Source organism: Eretmochelys imbricata, chromosome 3, assembly GCF_965152235.1.
Source record: "Eretmochelys imbricata isolate rEreImb1 chromosome 3, rEreImb1.hap1, whole genome shotgun sequence".
NCBI lineage: Eukaryota > Metazoa > Chordata > Testudines > Cheloniidae > Eretmochelys > Eretmochelys imbricata.
In genome coordinates this window covers 109,566,423-109,586,056 of record NC_135574.1, presented here as the reverse complement: position 1 = coordinate 109,586,056, position 19,634 = coordinate 109,566,423, and the positions used below count along the sequence as shown (strand labels likewise).

At 40.4% G+C, this 19,634-nt stretch overlaps 1 protein-coding gene across 1 annotated transcript in view; it reads right to left on the bottom strand.

The window, feature by feature from the left end:
* UTRN (utrophin) overlaps positions 1–19,634 on the bottom strand; it is a 528,745-nt gene that overhangs the window by 396,905 nt on the left and 112,206 nt on the right. The window contains exons 21-24 of the mRNA XM_077813162.1: positions 15,027–15,172; positions 12,548–12,760; positions 2,582–2,695; positions 1,542–1,697 (exon numbers count right to left, since the gene is read on the bottom strand). Of these exons, the coding sequence (XP_077669288.1) occupies positions 1,542–1,697; positions 2,582–2,695; positions 12,548–12,760; positions 15,027–15,172 (629 nt within the window). The remainder of the gene's footprint in view (positions 1–1,541; positions 1,698–2,581; positions 2,696–12,547; positions 12,761–15,026; positions 15,173–19,634) is intronic.

Below are 19,634 nucleotides of genomic sequence, written 5' to 3'. Positions count from 1 at the left end.
ACAAAAACTTTATTTTTTTACCAGCAGCGAGGAATTACCAGTCACTCTAGAGAACACATTTTTTTAAACTCCATCGGGGGACATTATAACACAGAAGATGGCTATTATTTTCCTTTTAGGGTAAAATTTTAAATTTGGGCCTGTCAATCTCAAACCTGTTCCCTTTTGTAAGCCACTTTCCAGACATGCCTGAGAACGCTTCCTAATATGGAGCTCAACTGTATTGAGTGGAAAACCGATGGACCAGTTTGAACAATGCACTAAACTAAAATTAACCAAAAGGTAAATTAACTGGATTTTTGATCATTTACTGTAAAATGAAATACTGATTTGACAAGGTACAATATTAAAACTATATTCCCTTGTGACAGAGTACTGGGAATCAGCAACTTAACCAGCACTCTGGTCACTGTTTAGCCAGTTAAGCCCTGGGCAGGGCCTGATTAAGAGGAGGCGTTTCTGATTATTAGTTCAGATTGGGGTTGTGAAGCTAATGAGCCCATTAACAAGGAGACTGGATAAAAGAACACAGGAATAAAATGCAGGAGACAGAAAGAGACAGACAGACAAGACTAGCAGGACCTGACAAAAGGCAGTTCTCTGGGAAGAGAAACTTCTCACACATACATGCTTTGGAAAAGGAGTAGTAGTAAAGATACATAATATTGTAAATACTATGACTGTACTAATATGTAAAAGCTAGGGTGACCAGACAGCAAATGTGAAAAATCGGGACAGGGATGGGTAGTAATAGGAGCTTATATAAGAAAAAAGACCCAAAAATCAGGACTGTCCCTATAAAATCGTGACATCTTGTCACCCTAGTAAAAGCTGGAGTGACACACTGTAAATAAACCGCATGGTGGTATCTACAGAAGGGAAGGTCTCTGTGCAAAACAAAAAGAGGACAAGAGCAATGGGACCCAACACATATCTGTTTTAAAAGTCTTCCATTATTCTCATTAAAAATGATTTCAATATATTACTTTTAAAACTTAAACTAAGGGCCATCTATCTCCCAGAGCCACAAACGCAACTCCAAATGAAGTCAATGGGACGGTGTTTTAAGACCTCTGGCAATAGAGCATGCGTGCTGCAGGCTGTTCTGTTCAACAGAACCAAAAGGGCACATCACAGGATGTAAAAATGTGACTTAAACATACTTAATAAAATGAAACACATGCGCTGGTAAAAACTATTCTTGATCAGTCATCTTTTCTTTTGATTTATCATTGTATCAACAACTTTTTGAATTATAAATATTTAAAAATTAGAAACAGACATTTACCTCAAAAAGTTCAGTGTCAAAGTAAAGCATTGATTCCTTGAACAAGCCCATCATACCATTTTTTCCTAGCAGGCTACAATATCAAACTACAAATTTCCTTTTTAAACAGATTTTATAAATGGGATGTTACATCTAAAGGCTTGACTATTCTATTATTACCCATTTAGCCCATTAACACCCACAGAGTAAAAAAGCAATGAACAGTTACAGTACCAGATAAAACAAATAAGTAGTAATGCTATCAGTTACTGACCTGTTTGCTCAGTTTCTCCCATTTTGCCTCGCAGTCGAATAGCCTAGACTTTATCCAGGTATCAACTCCTACAACAGGCTGGCTTCTTAAAGTGGACTCTACTTCTTTCATCTCTTTCAAAGTCAGCTCAGTCTTTTCCATTTCATTAACAAACACCTAAACATGTATCAGAGAAAGAACATGTTAACAACCCCTATTATGGGAGTACACGAATTATGCATTTATTTTTGTAAGACATCTGTATGATATGCATTCCTGTCATTTTTATTTTCTCAAATACATCTGTACTAAAGGCAATGAGACACCAAGATAAATATCAATCCTATTCATATACCAGTCAGCAGAGTGTGTACCATAGGCATAATAGACAATATAACTATAGCCCACCTGACTCAGTCATTACATCATTCAAATTAATATTCAAAAAATGCCAAATGCCTATATTATCCCCTTGGAACGCCATGGGTTTGAAGAGGATGCACAAGTGTTTTGGACATTTCCAAATTTCCAGAAACAAGGGAAAGCCACACAAACAAACTGACTATGTTTCAGGGTTTATTCACATGCTCTCAGCCAAAATTCATAACCATTGGGGGATAATACTACTAGTCATTGGTTGGGAAGAAAGGTTGAGGCCCAGAACTGGGGAGTTGGGAGATTTGCATGTGGTTCTTGACTCTGCGCAGGACTTCTTTTATTACCAAGGAAAGTCACTTTTTCCTCTGTCCCAGGTCCCTCAAAATGTGGGAAACACTTACCTATCTATCATGGGAGTTGTGCAGCTACATTATATTAGATATTTGTAAGCATGCTAGGAGGCCTGGAAGAAGCTCTCTGAAGTGCAATGTATTATTAGAGTTAAATGGATTTAAGGGCTAATTGAAAAATACAACCTGGACAAGAAAAAGATGACAACAAAGGGAAAGAATTTTTGCCATGCTTCACTGAACGTGTCACACACTCTGTTTAATAATAGCAGCAAAATAATAAAGATGAGAAAAACACTATTGCAGAAGGTTCCCTAGATAAGCAGAACTCACTGTGCATTGGTCAAGCTGTGTTTGAAGCCCTTCAGAATCTCCTTGGATAGCCTGTTCTTTCATTAAGAAGTCCTTCACACCATCCATCCACTTCTGAATGATTTTTGAATCAGCCTGAATTGAACACAGTAACTCCATGATGAACAGCCTATAACTACAGCATTTCAACAGCTATCAGTAACAAGGGAGGACAATTTTAAAAGCTGCTAGCATAGCTTCAATTTCTGTTCTGTTTGAGAGATTTGTTTCCCACCCTCAGACTTATATGAATGTTTGTAAAGAAATACATGCAAGTAACAAAACTTCTAAATACAGACTGCACTGATCCTGGCCACTAAACAGGTGCACAGAGGAGGGGGGTGAGTACAGGGTTAAGGAGTTTCTGCCCACACCCTACTGTAAGGCCTCTGTGAAGACCAGGCACAACTATAGGCCACTTTGTAGACAGGAGTGCAGGGACTGCCCCCGCCATATTCCCCAGAAATGCACTGTGCCCAAGGAGGTGGGGCCATGAATCCTTTCCCTCCTCATTGCACTGCACTGACACAGGTAGCAATGGTGCACACTGTATCTCTTTAAAAGGTGCAGTACCAAGGATGCTCCTCCTCCGTGCCTGCTGGGGACCACTGGGAGGCATTTTGCCTTTCTAAGGAACGCAGATGTGTAAAAAATGTCACACCTGATCACAATAATGATCCATTAAATCCAATCGCCTATCTCAGAGTGGCCATTACCAGATACAGGGAAGTGTCTTAACTCTTATCAGTTAGCTTATGCCCTGAAGAATGAAGATTTGTATCCCTTCTAACAAAAAAGTTTTATCCTGTCTAATGTAATTGTGGATGTGTAATATTGTTATTTAAACCTAATGTTTTAAAACCCCTGCTATACTCGCTGCTTCAATTATATTTGGGATAAAGAGGTCCTTGGGTTAGCTACACTTTGCAGAAAAAAAGCATTCATTTTCTCATTTTTCAATTTGTTGTACCTCAGTTTCACTTTATGCTGACACAACCATTCCAATACAGAGCTGTTCCTTAAAAGCTACAATTGAGTCTTATAAAGTATATATTCCATACTGCATTCCAAAGCTGAAGAAAGGTATGTCTTATTTCATTGGAACCTTGTAACAATAATACTTTCAGGATCCAAATATGACACTGCCAATTTCTAAAAAAATATCTGCATTGGAAGTCCATTAAAGCACTGCAGTACTTATTTTTGTCCCAAATCCACTATTGGAAAGATTTATGGTTAGATTCTTGACATTGTTTTGTTCCTCCTCCAGCTTTTGGAATTTTCTGCAGCTGATTAGACTGGTTTGTGAAATCAGTTTTCAAAACAAACCATAGGAAGCTCCAACAGTGAAACAACAGTTCCATATGAAATACGTATTCATTTAAGACTAAGATTTGACAGTTTACTTAAGCACGTGCTTACGTTAAGCACATAACTAGTCAAACCAAATGCAATAGGATAATTCACGTGCTTTAGAGTTAGGTATGTGCTTAAGTACCTTGCTTTCGAATGTTCTTATTTGAAAAGCCAGAACATTAAGATTGTTTGCAGTGTTGTTGTAGCCATGTTGGTCCCGGAGTATTAGAGACACAGTGGGTAAGGTACTGTCTTTGACTGGACCAACTCCTGTTAATGAGTGAACCAGTCTTTCGAACTTACTTTTCTTCAGGTCTGGGAGATGTAGCAGTAATGCTGAGTACCTCTCTCAGACCTGACAGGGAGCTCTGCATGGCCTTAAAGGCTTGTGTTTCACCAACAGGAGTTGGTCCAATAGGAGTTATTACTTCACCTACCCTTGGGCCTCAGACAGTTGAGATGTGGTTTCATCTTAATTAAATTTCATACTCTGGGTGCCCTACACCTCTGACTGCCAGATGCTGGGACTGGACGACGGGGATGGATGACTTGATAATTGCCCTGTTCTGTTCACTCCCTCTGAAGCACCTGGCATTGGCCACTGTCGGAAGATAGGATACTGGGCTAGATGGACCATTGGTCTGACCCAGTATGCGTCTTACGTTCTAGGTTTAATGAAGTAAATACTTACACATCATGCAGAAAGAGAATGAGTCAGTCAAATGCATAAGGCAGGGGGTGTTTTTTTTTTTTAAATTATACCCTAAATTTGGATGAGGTCAATAATAGGACAATTTCATCCCAACTGGAAACAAAGATTACATGTACTGAATATCTACATGAGTCCCTATAAGAAGCATGTGCAATATTTCTTTGCAGTAGGTTAAAGAAAAATGAAAGCAAGAGTATAAGTATGCAAACAAGAGAACCAAATATTACAATATGGTGGAAGTATGATAATCTAGAAAAGAATTTGAGGAGGGAAGAGAGACGAAAAAGATACTTAGCATTCCTTTTAAAACAACTACAACGCACAGACAATCCAGGAAGTTTTTGGAGTGTGTTGGGGACAACTTCCTGGTACGAATGCTGGAGGAATCAACTAGGGGCCGTTCTCCTCTTGACCTGCTGCTTACAAACACAGAAGAATTGGTAGGGGAAGTAAAAGTGGGTGGCAACCTGGGCAGCAGTGACCATGAGATGGTTGAGTTCAGGATCCTGACAAAAGGAAGAAAGGAGAGTAGCAAAATACGGACCCTGGACTTCAGAAAAGCAGACTGACTCCCTTAGGGAACTGATGGGCAGGATCCCCTGGGAGGCTAATATGGGGGAACAAGGAGTCCAGGAGAGCTGGCTGTATTTTAAAGAAGCCTTATTGAGGATGCAGGAACAAACCATCCTGACGTGCAGAAAGAATAGCAAATAGGGCAGGAGACCCAGCTTGTCTTAACAGTGAAATCTCTGGTGAGCTTAAACTCAAAAAGGAAGCTTAAAGAAGTGGAAATTTGGACAGCTGACAAGGGAGGAGTATAAAAATATTGCTAGAGCATGCAGGGGGTGTAATCAGGAAGACGAAGACACAATTGGAGTTGCAGCTAGCAAGGGATGTGAAGGGTAACAAGAAGGGTTTCTACAAGTATGTTAGCAACAAGATGATGATCAGGGAAATTGTGGGACCCTGATTGGATGGGGAAGGCAACATAGTGACAGATGATGTGGAAAAAGCTGAAGTACTCAATGCTTTTTCCCCCCCCCTCAGTTTTAACAGACAAGGTCAGCTCGCAGACTGCTGCACTGGGCAACACAGTATGGGGAGGAAGTGAGAAGTCCTCAGAGGTGAAAGAACAGGTTAAGGACTATTTAGAAAATCTGGACATGCACAAGTCCATGGGTCCAGAGTGGGAGGGGACCCAATGCATTCAAGGGTGCTGAGGGAGTTGGCTGAGGTGATTGCAGAGCCATTGGCCATTATATTTGAAAATTCATGGCGATTGGGGGAGGTCCCGGAAATTGGAAAAAGGCAAATATAGTGCCCATATTTTAAAAAGGGAAGAAAGAGAACCCAGGGAACTACAGACCAGTCAGCTCACTTCAGTCCCCAGCAAAATCATGAAGCAGGTCTTCAATGAATCCATTTTGAAGCACTTTGAGGAGAAGAAGGTGATCAGGAACAGTCAACATGGATTCACCAAGGGCAAGTCCTGCCTGACTAACCTGATTGCCTTCTATGATCAGATAACTGGCTCTCTGGATATGGGGAAAGCAGTAGATGTGATATATCTTGACTTTAGCAAAGCTTTTGATATGGTCTCCCACAGTATTCTTGCCAGCAAGTTAAAGTAGTATGGATTGGATGAATGGACGATAAAGTGGATAGAAAACTGGCTAGACTCTTGGGCTCAACTGGTAGTGATCAACGGCTTGATGTCTAGTTGGCAGCTGGTATCAAGTGGAGTGCCCCAGGGGTCAGTCCTGGGGCCAGTTTTGTTCAACATCTTTATTAATGATCTGGATGATGGGATGAATTGCACCCTCAGCAAGTTCACAGATTACCTCTCCCCCCATTTTAGTGTAGATACGCTGGAGGGTAGGAATAGGGTCCAGAGTGACCTAGACAAATTGGAGGATTGGGCCAAAAGAAATCTGATGAGGTTCAACAAGGACAAGTGCAGAGTCCTGCACTTAGGATGGAAGACTCCCATGCACTGTTACAGGCTGGGAACCAACTGGCTAAGCAGCAGTTCTGTAGAAAAGGACCTGGGGATTACAGTGGACGAGAAACTGAATATGAGTCAGCAGCGTGCCCTGGTTGCCAAGGCCAACAGCATATTGGGCTGTATTAGTAGGAGCATTGCCAGCAGACTGAGGGAATTGATAATTTCCCTCTATTCAGCACTGGTGAGGCCACACCTGGAGTACTGCATCCAGTTTTGGCCCCCCAACTACAGAAGGGATGTGGACAAATTGGAGAGAGTCCAGCGGAGAACAACTAAAACGATTAGGGGGCTGGAGCATATGACTTACAGAGAGAGGCTGAGGGAACTGGGGTTATCTAGTCTGCAAAAGAAAAGAGTGAGGGGGGATTTGAAAGCAGCCTTCAACTACCTGAAGGGAGGTTCCAAAGAGGATGGCACTAGGCTGTTCTCAGTGGTGGCAGACAACAGAACAAACAGCAGTGGTCTCAAGTTGCAGTGCAGGAGATCTAGGCTGGACATTAGGAAACACTATTTCACTAGGAGGGTGGTGAAGCACTGGAATGGGTTACCTAGGGAGGTGGTGGTATCTCCATCCTTAGAGGTTTTTAAGGCCCAGCTTGAGAAAGCCTTGACTGGAATGATTTAGTTGGGGTTGGTCCTGCTTTGAGCAGGGGATTGGACTAGATGACCTCCTGAGGTCTCTTCCAACCCTAATCTTCTATGATTCTATGACAAAGACATATAATACAACGTATATTAAAACTCAGGGCCAGATCATACCACTTATGTTCTCATGTGGGGGTGGTCCTCTTAATGCACAGATATGAACCATTCTGCACAAAATGGGAGCGCTTACACTTATTTGGCACTGCCCCCACCCCTGTCGAGGGCCTCTCAGCTGTCCACTTTCCATGTGGAGAAAAGGAGGGGAGATGGTGATGGCCAGGGGGGTGTATATCGTAAGACCCTTAGGAGCCCCTTCAGAACTCTACCTAAAAAATAGGACAAACTTCTCTGTATTCTCTCTCCCAGGTCAGTCCCTGCAAGGAGGAACCCAGGGACAGCTGCAACCACAGAGCAGGAGAGATCCCTGCAATTCTGTTCCATTACTAGCTGTGCTACCTGAGAGATATAAGAGGCCAGAGCCAGTGCAGGAAGCTGAAGAGATGTGTCAGCTTTAGGGGCAGGCTTTGTCGCCTTCATGACAGGGAGGCAAACCCTGCCATCCATGGACAAGATGCTGAGGAGGAATCCTTCTGGATATTTCTACACAACAGTCCCTCCCACAGCTATCAATCCAGCGGATGTGCGAGTGTGATGGTCTCTTTAGAGTGGGATCATTTGCCAAATAGTATTTTCTACAATATTTTCCACTAAAATTTGTAAAGCTACGCACCATTTAACAAAGCTGAATAAAATGAATGTTTCCTCTCTTATTTCCCAAAGTGAAATCTAAACACACATTTTAGTCCATGTGCCATTGATGACCCACAGAATTCGCTTCCCACAATTAAGGGGAAATTCCATGGTCCCTTGTAGCATAGTCCAGTGAACAGGACAGGCTCTGCCACTGACCTGCTGTACGACCTTTGATAAGTCACTTCACTCTCTGGGTTGCCTATATGTAAAATGGGGATAATGATATTTGTCAGGTTTAGATCTCAGAACTAAGTGTTCATATTGCTGCAAAATGTAAATTTAAAAGCATGAGAAAATTTATTAAAAACAAAACAATAATCATGTAAATGCAAACTATCTTCATCAGGATCTCACTTGCTTCAACTCACTCCCATGTCTCTTGCCTACCCACTCATCTATCTGCTTTACTAAGTCTGGGTATAGAATATCTATGCAAATACAACTAGTTTACAGATTAGATCCTCCCTCCCCTGGCACTGCAAACTTCACTCTGCTCTGCCCAGTCCTAACCATGAGTTTTTGTTTCAATCTTCGTGTTTAAACTATGATGGTTTTTAAACTACAGCATCCCGGGATATCACCGCCAATGTATGCACTAACAAAGCTCTTCAAAGGAACTCGGAAGCTACAAATATGCAGCTTTATGTAGGTTTGTTCGTTTATTGATAGCTTTACAAATCATTCAGGAAATGCTGGCAAAAACTATCAGAAAAAAGTTTCAGTGTATTAAAAAACACCCACATTTAAGCCATTTGAAGAACCTCTCCTCAGGCACCACCACTGCACATTTCAGAATACTTCAGTACGGTCTCCTTCTGCAGTTTTCTTAAGCTTTTCCCCTCTGTTAAAACTATGTTCTGGTACCTAGTTCCCCGCTGGGGAAAAAATTCTGTTCTTAGATCTGCACAGCAGAACTCAACTTCAGCATTCTGTTCTCCCTATGTCTCCAGAACTCCTATTGACATCAGTGGAACATCAGCAGCCTTGACATCAGTGGGTGACCCAAACACACAGGGAGGGCAGTACACTAACATTGAGTACTACTATGAAGATCAGAAAGGAGAGTTTTTCCCTCAGCTTGTAGCTGCATCACATCACGGAGACCATTCTGATACAATAACGGAGTACGCTACCTTGTTCTCTCATGCTCATGTGTATGCAAAAGGGAGCATTTTCAGGGCCCAATCCTGCACAGGATAAGCATGTTTAAGTGGGTGAACATGGGGATTATTCAAATGACTGCAGTAAATGTTGAATTTGATGTGCAACTAGTTACAAGAAAGATATTGCAATTACAAGAAATTAGAGGGAGTTCTGAAAAGAACTGCAAAACTGAATGAGGAGCTGAGGCAATATTTAAAAAGTTAAGTACCTATAGTTAAGTGAGAACTAAGAGGGAACCATTGTAAGTCTACTAGTAATTTGAACGATGTGAACATATGGAAGAAGAGGAGTTATTTAGCATGAAGGGCAATACTAGGAAGAATGGGGTGAGATTAAGAAAGGGAAATTGTAGGCTTAACATCAAGATAAACCTTTTAAAAGTGAGATGCATGCAGAATAATCACCAAAGGTTTTGGCTGAAATTCCATCACTTGGCAGGTTTAAAACTAGACTGGGGAAAATCCTGGTAAATTTACAACAGGGAATAACCCTGGCCAGCCAGAGAGAATAAGTAGATGACTTAAATGGTCATTTCCAGCTCTAGACTATAAAACAGAGATGCTCACCTTAGGCCTTCTCCAACTCACTGAAATCAATGAAAAGGATTGCCATTGACTTCAACAGAAGTAAAATCAGGCTGCCCCCTGAGCTCGGACCTTCCCTACTTTTTAAGATCCCTCAGATCGGTGCCATGAAAGTAGCAAAAAAGTGAGAGTTTTGATGAAACAGAATGAGCATATCTTGGCAGAAATGGATCTCCACCTGATCCTGGGCTGCATAAATAATTAAGCAGCAACTATTTTTTAAACAAACCAGGTATTTCTGATAAAGTAGACAGACCGCTCGTACTCCTCTCAGTATTACAGGCAACAGGACTTCCCAGTAATAAACAGAAAGCAGCAGATAGCTTCCTTCTGAGAACTCCCTTCACCTCCCTCTAATTTCAGACTGCTTTGTGGATTCTATTTACAAGTTTATTAAATAGGGCCATATTTCAGTGATTGTTATACCAATACTCAGAGAGCTTGCCCAGCCAGTTACTCAGGGGTAAACTGGAAGCCAGCTCCAGATCTAGGATGAATAATTAGTAAATAACCTAGCAAAATACTCACATGAGCATGTGAGTGTATACTCTGTCCCTGCGAAGGAGTGAGGCTAGGATTTAGCACCACAAGTATGTTTTTCCAAGCTTATGGTAGCAAATCCCAACCATTTTTTCATTTATCAACCTTAATCAGCTTATCCAGCTTTGACTAAAACTCTGCAAGCCAGGCCTACGTTACTTAGCCATACCATTAACAGTCTCAACTTAGACAAATGTAGGTCTCCACTGACAAGTTCTTAGTATCAGGGTAGGCCACCACCCAAGCACCCCCTCGTGCCCAGAGGTGCCTCTGCAGTAATCTGCTCCTGTAGACTCCTTCACATGGGTCCCCAAAATCAAGACAGTCCAAAAGAAATTAAAACATTCCTAGCCTGGGGTCCATTTTATTCAGTCCTCAGAAATACACAGGCCCTCGAGGCCCCAACCCCCATTCAACATCTCTCCCCACTTCATTAGAGGGTTAACAACCCCTTTTTCCCAGAGCTGGGCACAGTTCAATGTCTCTGCAAGAGTCAAATCTTTCTCGTTGCTGCAAGCTAACTCCTCTGACTTGTATTTCCTGAGCATTCCCCAGCTAGCTACAGCCACCTGCTGCCTTTTACAGGGAATTTCCTGATCCCGCTAAGGCGAAGCTCATCCTGTAATCAGCGCTGACTTAGCCTGAGGCTCAGCAGCCCATGGGGCAAACCACCCTGTTACATCCTTGTCTGGATTAAAATTTCTCCAAGTAAAGTGTACATTCTACCCCCCACTCCCACCCCAAAAGTAGTGGGATCAGAAGAGGAAAAAAGCACTCTCTCCTTTCTCTGAATCTTATGCTATATTATATATTATAAAACATATATTCTTCAAATGGAAGAGAATATAGAGATTATTCAAAGATGTTTAATGCATATTAAAACATCTCCAAATAAGGCAGATTCTTGAAGTGGAAATATAAAATTCAGACAGCAGTTCAATTTGAGAGCTCGGCATCTCCTTTGTCAGCAATTTCTAGCTGCAAAACGGTGGTAAAGGAAACTTTATATTCAGAATCTGGAACTACCATAAATGGACTAATTAGGGATAGATGAGTAGATCTCCCAGACACACATTTTTTACTTTCTAGATTTTGAAATAAAGAAAGAAGAGGAAGCCCAGACCTGAAATGTATTCAAAATGTCTGCTTACACACTACACTAATCACATTAGACACACCAATGACTCCTTATTAACGGACAGACTGGTTTTTAATCTGCTCTGATTGGCACACACTCTCCACTTCATAACTACAAATGATGGTTAGTACTATATTTTTTGAGCTACATTTTGAAAGCAAGTTATGATGCACTCAATTTCCATGTTTTTGCTTCCCCATAGAGATAGTACAGATTAATAAACTGAGAATGGGAAGGCGACCCAGAAGTTAATTTAAATCCATTTTACACAATGAATCTGTGACACAGAGCAAGTAATCCCTCCCATTCTAAAGTGAGGCTATTTCCTTTCCTTCCTCAGAGAACTGTTGCCGAGGATTGCTTGAAAAGCGTTTTAAAAAATGATGAAGTACCATACACTGTAAATGCTAATTATTCTTACTAACCATTACCCACCTTCCTGAGATTTCAAAGACTAATTTTTAGAACTGGAAAACCGTTCCTGCATATCACCCTCCTTTTTCCCTTACTCTTTGAAGGCACTGTGCCAATCCAATACTACACTTAATACAAACTCAACTTCAAGGGACTCAGGTTCAGCAGCAGAAATGGGACTCTTACTTTTCAGACACAGAAAAGCAAAGCATTTAGAGCTGTATTCTGTAAGGTGCTGAACATCCCTGAGAGGCGCTGAACGCTCTCAGCTTCCACTGACATCAATGAGAGCTGAGGGCACTCAGCACCTAGCAGGAGTAAACTCTTAATGATAAACTTGACCCTTGCCATTCCAGAAACAGAGTAAAAAGGAGGATTTTTTTTTTTTAAGTAAAAATTCTCAGATGATCAAAAAGTAAATCAGAGGTTTTAAAATTGAGACACTCATGACAACACTACACTATGAATACTTCAGCATTCCCTGTGATAAGATTTTTATATTGTACTTAAATCTGTGGCCAATACATATTTAATGTTGAAGTCAAACATCAGCTGGATTCATACTTGCATAGGGAGAAGGAAACGGACTTTTAATGGGTATGTAAACAGATATAAACCCAAATATTTTTCACTTTACCTCAAATATTCTCAGTTTAGAGACAATTTCCTCCAGTAGGTGAACATCATTAGAAAACTTGACCTTTAACTTGTCCCATTGCTCCTGTACACGCTTGAACTCTTGCTTGTAGATCTTTGCTATATCAGAGGAAGCATATTTTTCCAAAGCTTTTGTTTCTGCAGCAAGTTTATCTACGGTGGGTTTCTGGCCTTCTATTGTTTCACAAACAGTCTGCAGGGAGAAAACAGAAAAAGAATGTACATATGAGTAGTACTTTTAGGGTTACCATATTTCAAGTTCCCAAATAGAGGACACTGCCAGAAGGGGAGAGTTGTGGTGGGAGAGGGATACAGCAGCCGCCACTCTCTGGCCACCCAGCTCTGAAGGCAGCGCCATTGCCAGCAGCAGAAGTAACGATGGCAGTACCAAATCATCGACATTTGTTCATATTTCAAAAATCGGCCCAGACCGAGACTGGAAAACCAAAAAAGATGTCCTGTCCAGGAAAACCCAGACATATGGTAACCCTAAATACTGTGATATACCCAGTATGTGCACACATGCAAATAGTCTACATTAAGGAATTTGAGTCAAAAGAGGCAGAAAATGGAGCTAAGACACTCCCTTCAGCCTCAGTGTCCCATTGATATTGCATGTTATCACATAAATACAGGAAGCACTATGGAAGCAATGGCTACCTTGGCTTTTGGTGCTGCTATACCAGTTGTAATATAAGATTATAGTAATAACAATAGGCGTCATGATTTTTAAAGTTCTAAAGAGCCACAGGATAGGCCAAATACCTAATTTTCAAATATTAACTACAAAGAAAACCCTCACATCCTTTGAGACAAATTTAAAATAAGAACCGAGATCACCACAGTTTTACTTAAATCAGGCATTTCTGTTAGTGTTCTGAAGTTTGGTTTTTTAAAAGAATCCCACAAAAATGCTAATATTTGCACCCATTGCTGACTTGTGATGATCTCTAATTACACGTACTGTAATGGGGAAGTTCTCTCCTCTATGAACATTTTAACATTTTCAAATTCACCATGTAATTAGTGAGAAAAGACACACAGGAAACTTATTTTGTGCTTCCTCTTATGACTGGCACTTGCTTATCAGTCTGTACAAACTGCAAAGTGTCCATCTGATAAGTCTGTTTTCAGGCTAAAGTTTCTGGAAAGAAGATGCACTTTCTGTAAAGGGGTATAATGATATACCTGAGTGGTGTAATGATGACTAACGCAATCCCAACGTAAGCTCTATGCCGCAGGCACTTATGGCTCTTTGTTAGTGGTGAGTGAAGAGAGCAGACAGACTCAGGTTCCTTCTACTCAACATCATCTGAGATCTTTGCTGCCCTCCACTATAACTCTCATGTCTCTCTTTCTTATACTATCATACATCTGCACAGTATCTCTCTTCAGGTCCATTAGTCACAGAGGTGGAGTGGGATTCTTAAACAGAAGTTCAGTCAGACAGACCCCAGAGACTAAAAAAATGTCATGTTCACGATTTCCAACAGCTCATGTACTAAAGGCTTCTGCCAACTTTAAATTACACAGCAGCAGTATCAAAAGAGCAAGCTATAGAATTCCTGCCATATTGTAAACAGCTGTCTATAAAGTAAAGCACTGATAGCCTCACTTACTGGGGATTTTAACACCCCCAAATACCCACCCACAAAAAAAAAACCCAAAAAAAGAAAAAAATTAACCAGTGATTAGTCTTCAGCAGAGTTCCTCAAGCTTCATCCCCGCACTCCTACACTAATGCATAGAAAAAAGTTTCTCCATGCACAGCGTAGTTACAAAAAGGGGTGAGGAGGGGAGAACAGTTAATTTAGGGGGATATTTTTTAAACAGTTTAACTATTTGGAGAGAGAGAGAGAGAGACACACACAGACACGAAGTGGGAGGTTCGTATATTTATATAGCAGGTTTTGACAAAGATATCTACTTACTTTATAAAAAGAACAGGAGTACTTGTGGCACCTTAGAGGCTAACAAATTTATAACAAAAAATAATTGGTTAGTCTCCAAGGTGCCACAAGTCCTCCTGTTCTTTTTGCGGATAAAGACTAACACGGTTGCTACTCTGAAACCTTTACTTACTTTATATACATGCAATAATAGTAAGTGAAGTCTCACTACTACAGATGTTTTAAACCAATGGTCTCCACGGTTCCAAAGGGCCAGTACTCTTTGCTTCTGAAAGGCAGGTCTTTCAATAGCTCACAGCTATACTTCTTCACAGTTTAGGATAAAAAAAGATAGATTCCTTACCCAACTGAAATTCCAAGGTGATGGGAAAAAGTTTAAATTATCCCAATTCATTTGGCTAGAGTACACCAAACACCTCTAGTCACAGTTAAGCTGGCTAAAGCACTGGGATGTAGGATGGGAAAGAGCAGCTGCATTAATGCTTCTTTGGGGTAAGTAAATTATCAAGACCACCAAATTTCTAGATGCAAAAGTGAAAATAAACTTACCTTTGTCTGCTGCAAAGCTCTCTCAGCCTTACTTGGGTCACCCGCGGCACTCATGATGGACGGTACTTTACTCTCCAATTCATTCAATATATCTTTCAGCCTCTTCAAAGTGTCCAAGTAATCCTGGCTAGGCTGGCATTCTAGCTCTGTTTTTGATAAAAAGGTTGCTATTTTTAAAAGAGGGAGGAAATGGGCACAGAATGTTTTTATTTCTAAAAGGAATTAAGCTATATTTCATATATTTGAATGAATGCAAACTCCTGCAGTCAAAATACTGATTATCATGCTAGCAATTCAGGCCAAAATATGCAAAGTGCTAGGACTTCATGGAAAAATTTTTGGTGGGGGGGGTGGTAGTTTATCTGTAGGTGTAGTTGTTGGTGTTTTTACATAATGAAGTATCAGAGGGGTAGCCGTGTTGGCCTATATCCACAAAAACGAGGAGTCTGGTGGCACCTTAAAGACTAACAGATTTATTTGGGCATAAGCTTTCGTAGGTAAAAAAAACCCACTTCTTCAGATACATGGAGACATAATGAAAAAAATTTACAAAATGAAGTATCAGTAAGGAGGAGGAGGACTCTTTCTTGTTGCGGTTTTTAATTCTAGGGAGTCTTTAATCCTAGTTTTAAAAGTGATTTAGGCACTTAGGAGCCTGAGTCTCATTGAAAGCCAAAAGGACTTAGACACTTAAGACCATTTTTTAACATGGAACTTAGCTCTGAAAATTTTAACCTACGTCTAATATTCCTGAAGTAATAACAGAGAGTGAATCCATTCTGGCAATACATCAAATAATATTTGGAAACACTGAGGAGCAGCCTAAAACTAGGGACCTATGAATCAGCAAGTTAGTATGTGTTGTGAACTGTTTGCACATCTTTATTTATTTTTAGGCTTGGCAGAATTTTTTTTTATATAATTTTGATGGATAATATTTTTTTCAATTTTTATTTATTTGAATTTTCATTTGTAGGAAATCAGGGATCAGAGAATAGGGGCATCAGACAATTATTTAAAGTACAGTAGATGTTGAGATTCAAAAAGTTAAAGTTTTATAATGATCAAAACAAACAAAGTATATAGTCTTAAGTCAAACTCTGATAAGCTCTCAAAGTAACATTTTTCTTACTTTGCCTATCTCGAAATTTCAGTCATCAAGGAAATATTTTTTCCATCAGATTGTGTGTGTGAGGTGAAATCAATGTTTATTAACCTTTATCAATAAAAATCTAATCCTTGCAAGCCTATTTATTTTTAATTAGGTTTCCTGCTTCTGACTTCTTTGGAATCTCAAAGGATTTGTTAGTCTAAGGTGCCACAAGTATTCCTTTTCTTTTTGCGAATACAGACTAACATGGCTGCTACTCTGAAATTTGGCATATTAGTTTGTGTGTTTCAGAAACTACCAACACAATATTTAATTTAAAATCAGCACTGAACACGATTATGGCTATCAAAATAGTACCGCAGTATGTGTACTCTCTGGCCTCGGATACATATGCAAAATTCTTCACTGCCACCACCAAAAATTAATCAAAAGGCTCACTTTCAACAATGGGTTGTTAAAACTATCAGTGCTACTTCATACCATTTCTAATTGAATAATAAGTGAACACTTCTGGAGACAATTAGACCTATCCAGCAGCACCATTTCTCAAAGGAAGCCATATCAGTTTTAAGAGGAAAGCTTTCATGATATAGCAAGTAGGAGCACAGTGTTTAATCAGTGAAACCTGCTGATAAGGAACTGACAGTGAAATTCCAACCCTATTTGAAATAAAATTCAAGTTGCAATTCTCAACACAACATTCCTATGGAGCTGTACAAGCTTATAAACTCTGCAGATTCCAAGCACCAGTACTTCTCACCATTGTAGGAACTTATAAATGCTGAAGGTTCCTTCTATTTGCAAGCAATTCAAATTATGTTAAACCACAAAAAACACAGTATACTGCACTATATGCAGTTTCCACTACATAAGAAAGTTTTTTTAAACAAACAATAGGTTCTTTTATAAAAGTTCGGAGAGTATCTTGGGGGCAAATACCATGCGCCCCAATCTGCATACAAACTACACTTTCAAAGACTATAATCTACACTGAATATATTATCTGACCCCTTTAATTAGGATGTGTTTCCTAGGTAATAAATGGTTAAAATATATGGTCATTCATAAACAAGCTTACTTAAATGATTTTCTAGATATTAAAAAATCTCAAGCATATTCCAGTCACATCTTGCAATGATCTACTGCAATGTACGTTACCAATATATCTGTTTATATGCACGTGCACTAAATGATAATAATTACAAAATAATTCATCACAATGAGCATGATAAAACCCCATAATTTAAGCATAATACGTGGGAAACTTTTCTGACAATGTGAGTTGAAGAGCTCGTTCCTTACGGGATGCATTAAATAGCTGCCCTAATAGCATAGCATTTTAATCTATTTTTATTGCACTGGAAAGACAGCTTTTCTCCTCCCCCAACTGGAGCCAGCATAAAACACTTCATCCAACCTCTTTGAAGTATAAAACAAAAGACTATGGGGTGAGGAATCTACTTATAGATCAGTGCACTTGATATTGGGCTGTAAAATATTAAAAGCCACATATTTGTGCACTACATTTAAAATCCCTCAGAAGCCAGTATGCATGACTTGAATGTTAATAGTGAAGCTTTAATGATACAGAGAGGCAAGGAGAATGTTCCTGAGAAGCAGGTCAAACTCCTAAAAGCTTCAAAGATGGAATTCATCTTCAGACAAGTATCTCCAAAAAGAATTATGTATGCTCGACAAAGCTGAAAGAAAACAAATTTCTTATGCACATTTCAATTTCATAGAGCTCTCTATCTTCCATTCTTCAGTGGCATGTGGTTGGCTAATTTACCCTGCACTAAAGTATTATTTATTTCTATAATGCCACAGGCATACCTAGTTCTTTATCCTGTATCATATACTTCAAATATGTTTTGCTAATTAATTAAATTTAATTTCAGGAATGCAGCATCCTTGCATAATCACTTTTCCCATTAGGGAAGAACATATTTAGCAAGGTGCGTGGAGGAGGTAATCTGGCACTCCAATTTTCTGTTACATTCTATGGGCCTCATCCAAAACCCACCGACGTCAATGAAAAGACTCCTGAGGAATTCAGTAGGCTCTGAATCAGGCCCCATACAAATAACTATTTAAATTTAATCATCAGTACACAGGAAAGCAATTCTTTAATCTAATCATGAACTGTCCTGCTTGCGCCTTCCTACCAAGTGACAGTAAGTAGCTGTTTCATGGGGTTCTGAGCTCCCATTTTAGACATGGTAATAATAGTGGAAGCCCACCATTTTAATTTGCTAAAGTAATTACACACCTTTCAGGATTTTTAAAAGTTGTTCTTTTATGTATGAGTTTTAGTTAGCTACACTGAGGAAAAACATATTTTGAATTAATGCTTGAGGGCCTCATCTAAAACCCACTGAAGGCAATGCAAGCGTTTCCACTAACCTGAGTGGACTTTGAATCAGGCCCCTGCCCAGAAATGCCGAAGCTAAGGCTTTGCATGTACATCTTACACTTTAGTCTATGCAGTTACATATTATACTCCTGGGGGAATTCTGCACCAGAAATTCTGCACCAAAAGTTTAAAAATTCTGCAAATTTTATTTATCAAAAACAACACTATATAATCACACCAGTTTCAAATATTTTGCTAATTTATTTCAAAATACCTGTGAGCAAGTATGTAACAATACAGACACACAAAAAATATCCCTTAGGAGGCAAGAGTTAAGGAAACCTCTAGAACAACTCAGTTCCTGTTTCTTTGCCCCCTCCCCTACAGAGCCCAGCTGGGGGTCCAGACATACCATCCCCTCCCCACAGAGCCCAGTTATGGGGCCCCACCAGCCCAGAAACTCACACCCCTTACCCCCCCAGAGGCCAGCTGTGGTCCCCACCCCACCCATGGCCCCCCCTAGCCCAGACACTCACAGCCCCTACCGCCCCAGAGGCCAGCTGCGGTGCCCATCCAGACCAGACACTCACACCCTCCTCTCCCCCACAGCCCACTTGCAGAGCCCCCCTGGCTCAGACACTCACACCCCTTACTCTCCTAGAGCCCAGGGATCCAGAGGGAGAAACATCCTGATGCTGGGTCCCAAGCTTGCAAAGAGTTTCCTACACACTTTCTTCTTCCCTCAGGGCATGCTGGGAACTTCCCTGAGTCTTGTCTTCTATTTGTGAGCGAGGCTCTGCTGGGTCCAGCAGCCCCTTGGGGCAGCCAACATCTCTGCAGCCCATTTCTGAGGTGGGGGGGGGAAATTCTGCACACACAACATTTATTTCTGCAAAATTCTGCATTGTGCAGTGGCACAGAATTCCTCCCCCTCCCCCCCGGAGTAATATTATTTATTTTGAAGAGCCCCTGCCTTATTTCATGTCAGAGTGATTGGTGAATGAGACTAGAGGCCCCTTACTACATTCAGTGAGGATGATGTGCACTGCATGAGGTTTAAAACTTTGTAAAGTAAAGCATTTAGCAGTCAAAAAATTCTGAAGTTAAGGACGTCTGTGGAATCTTAACTCTTTGCTACCACTTT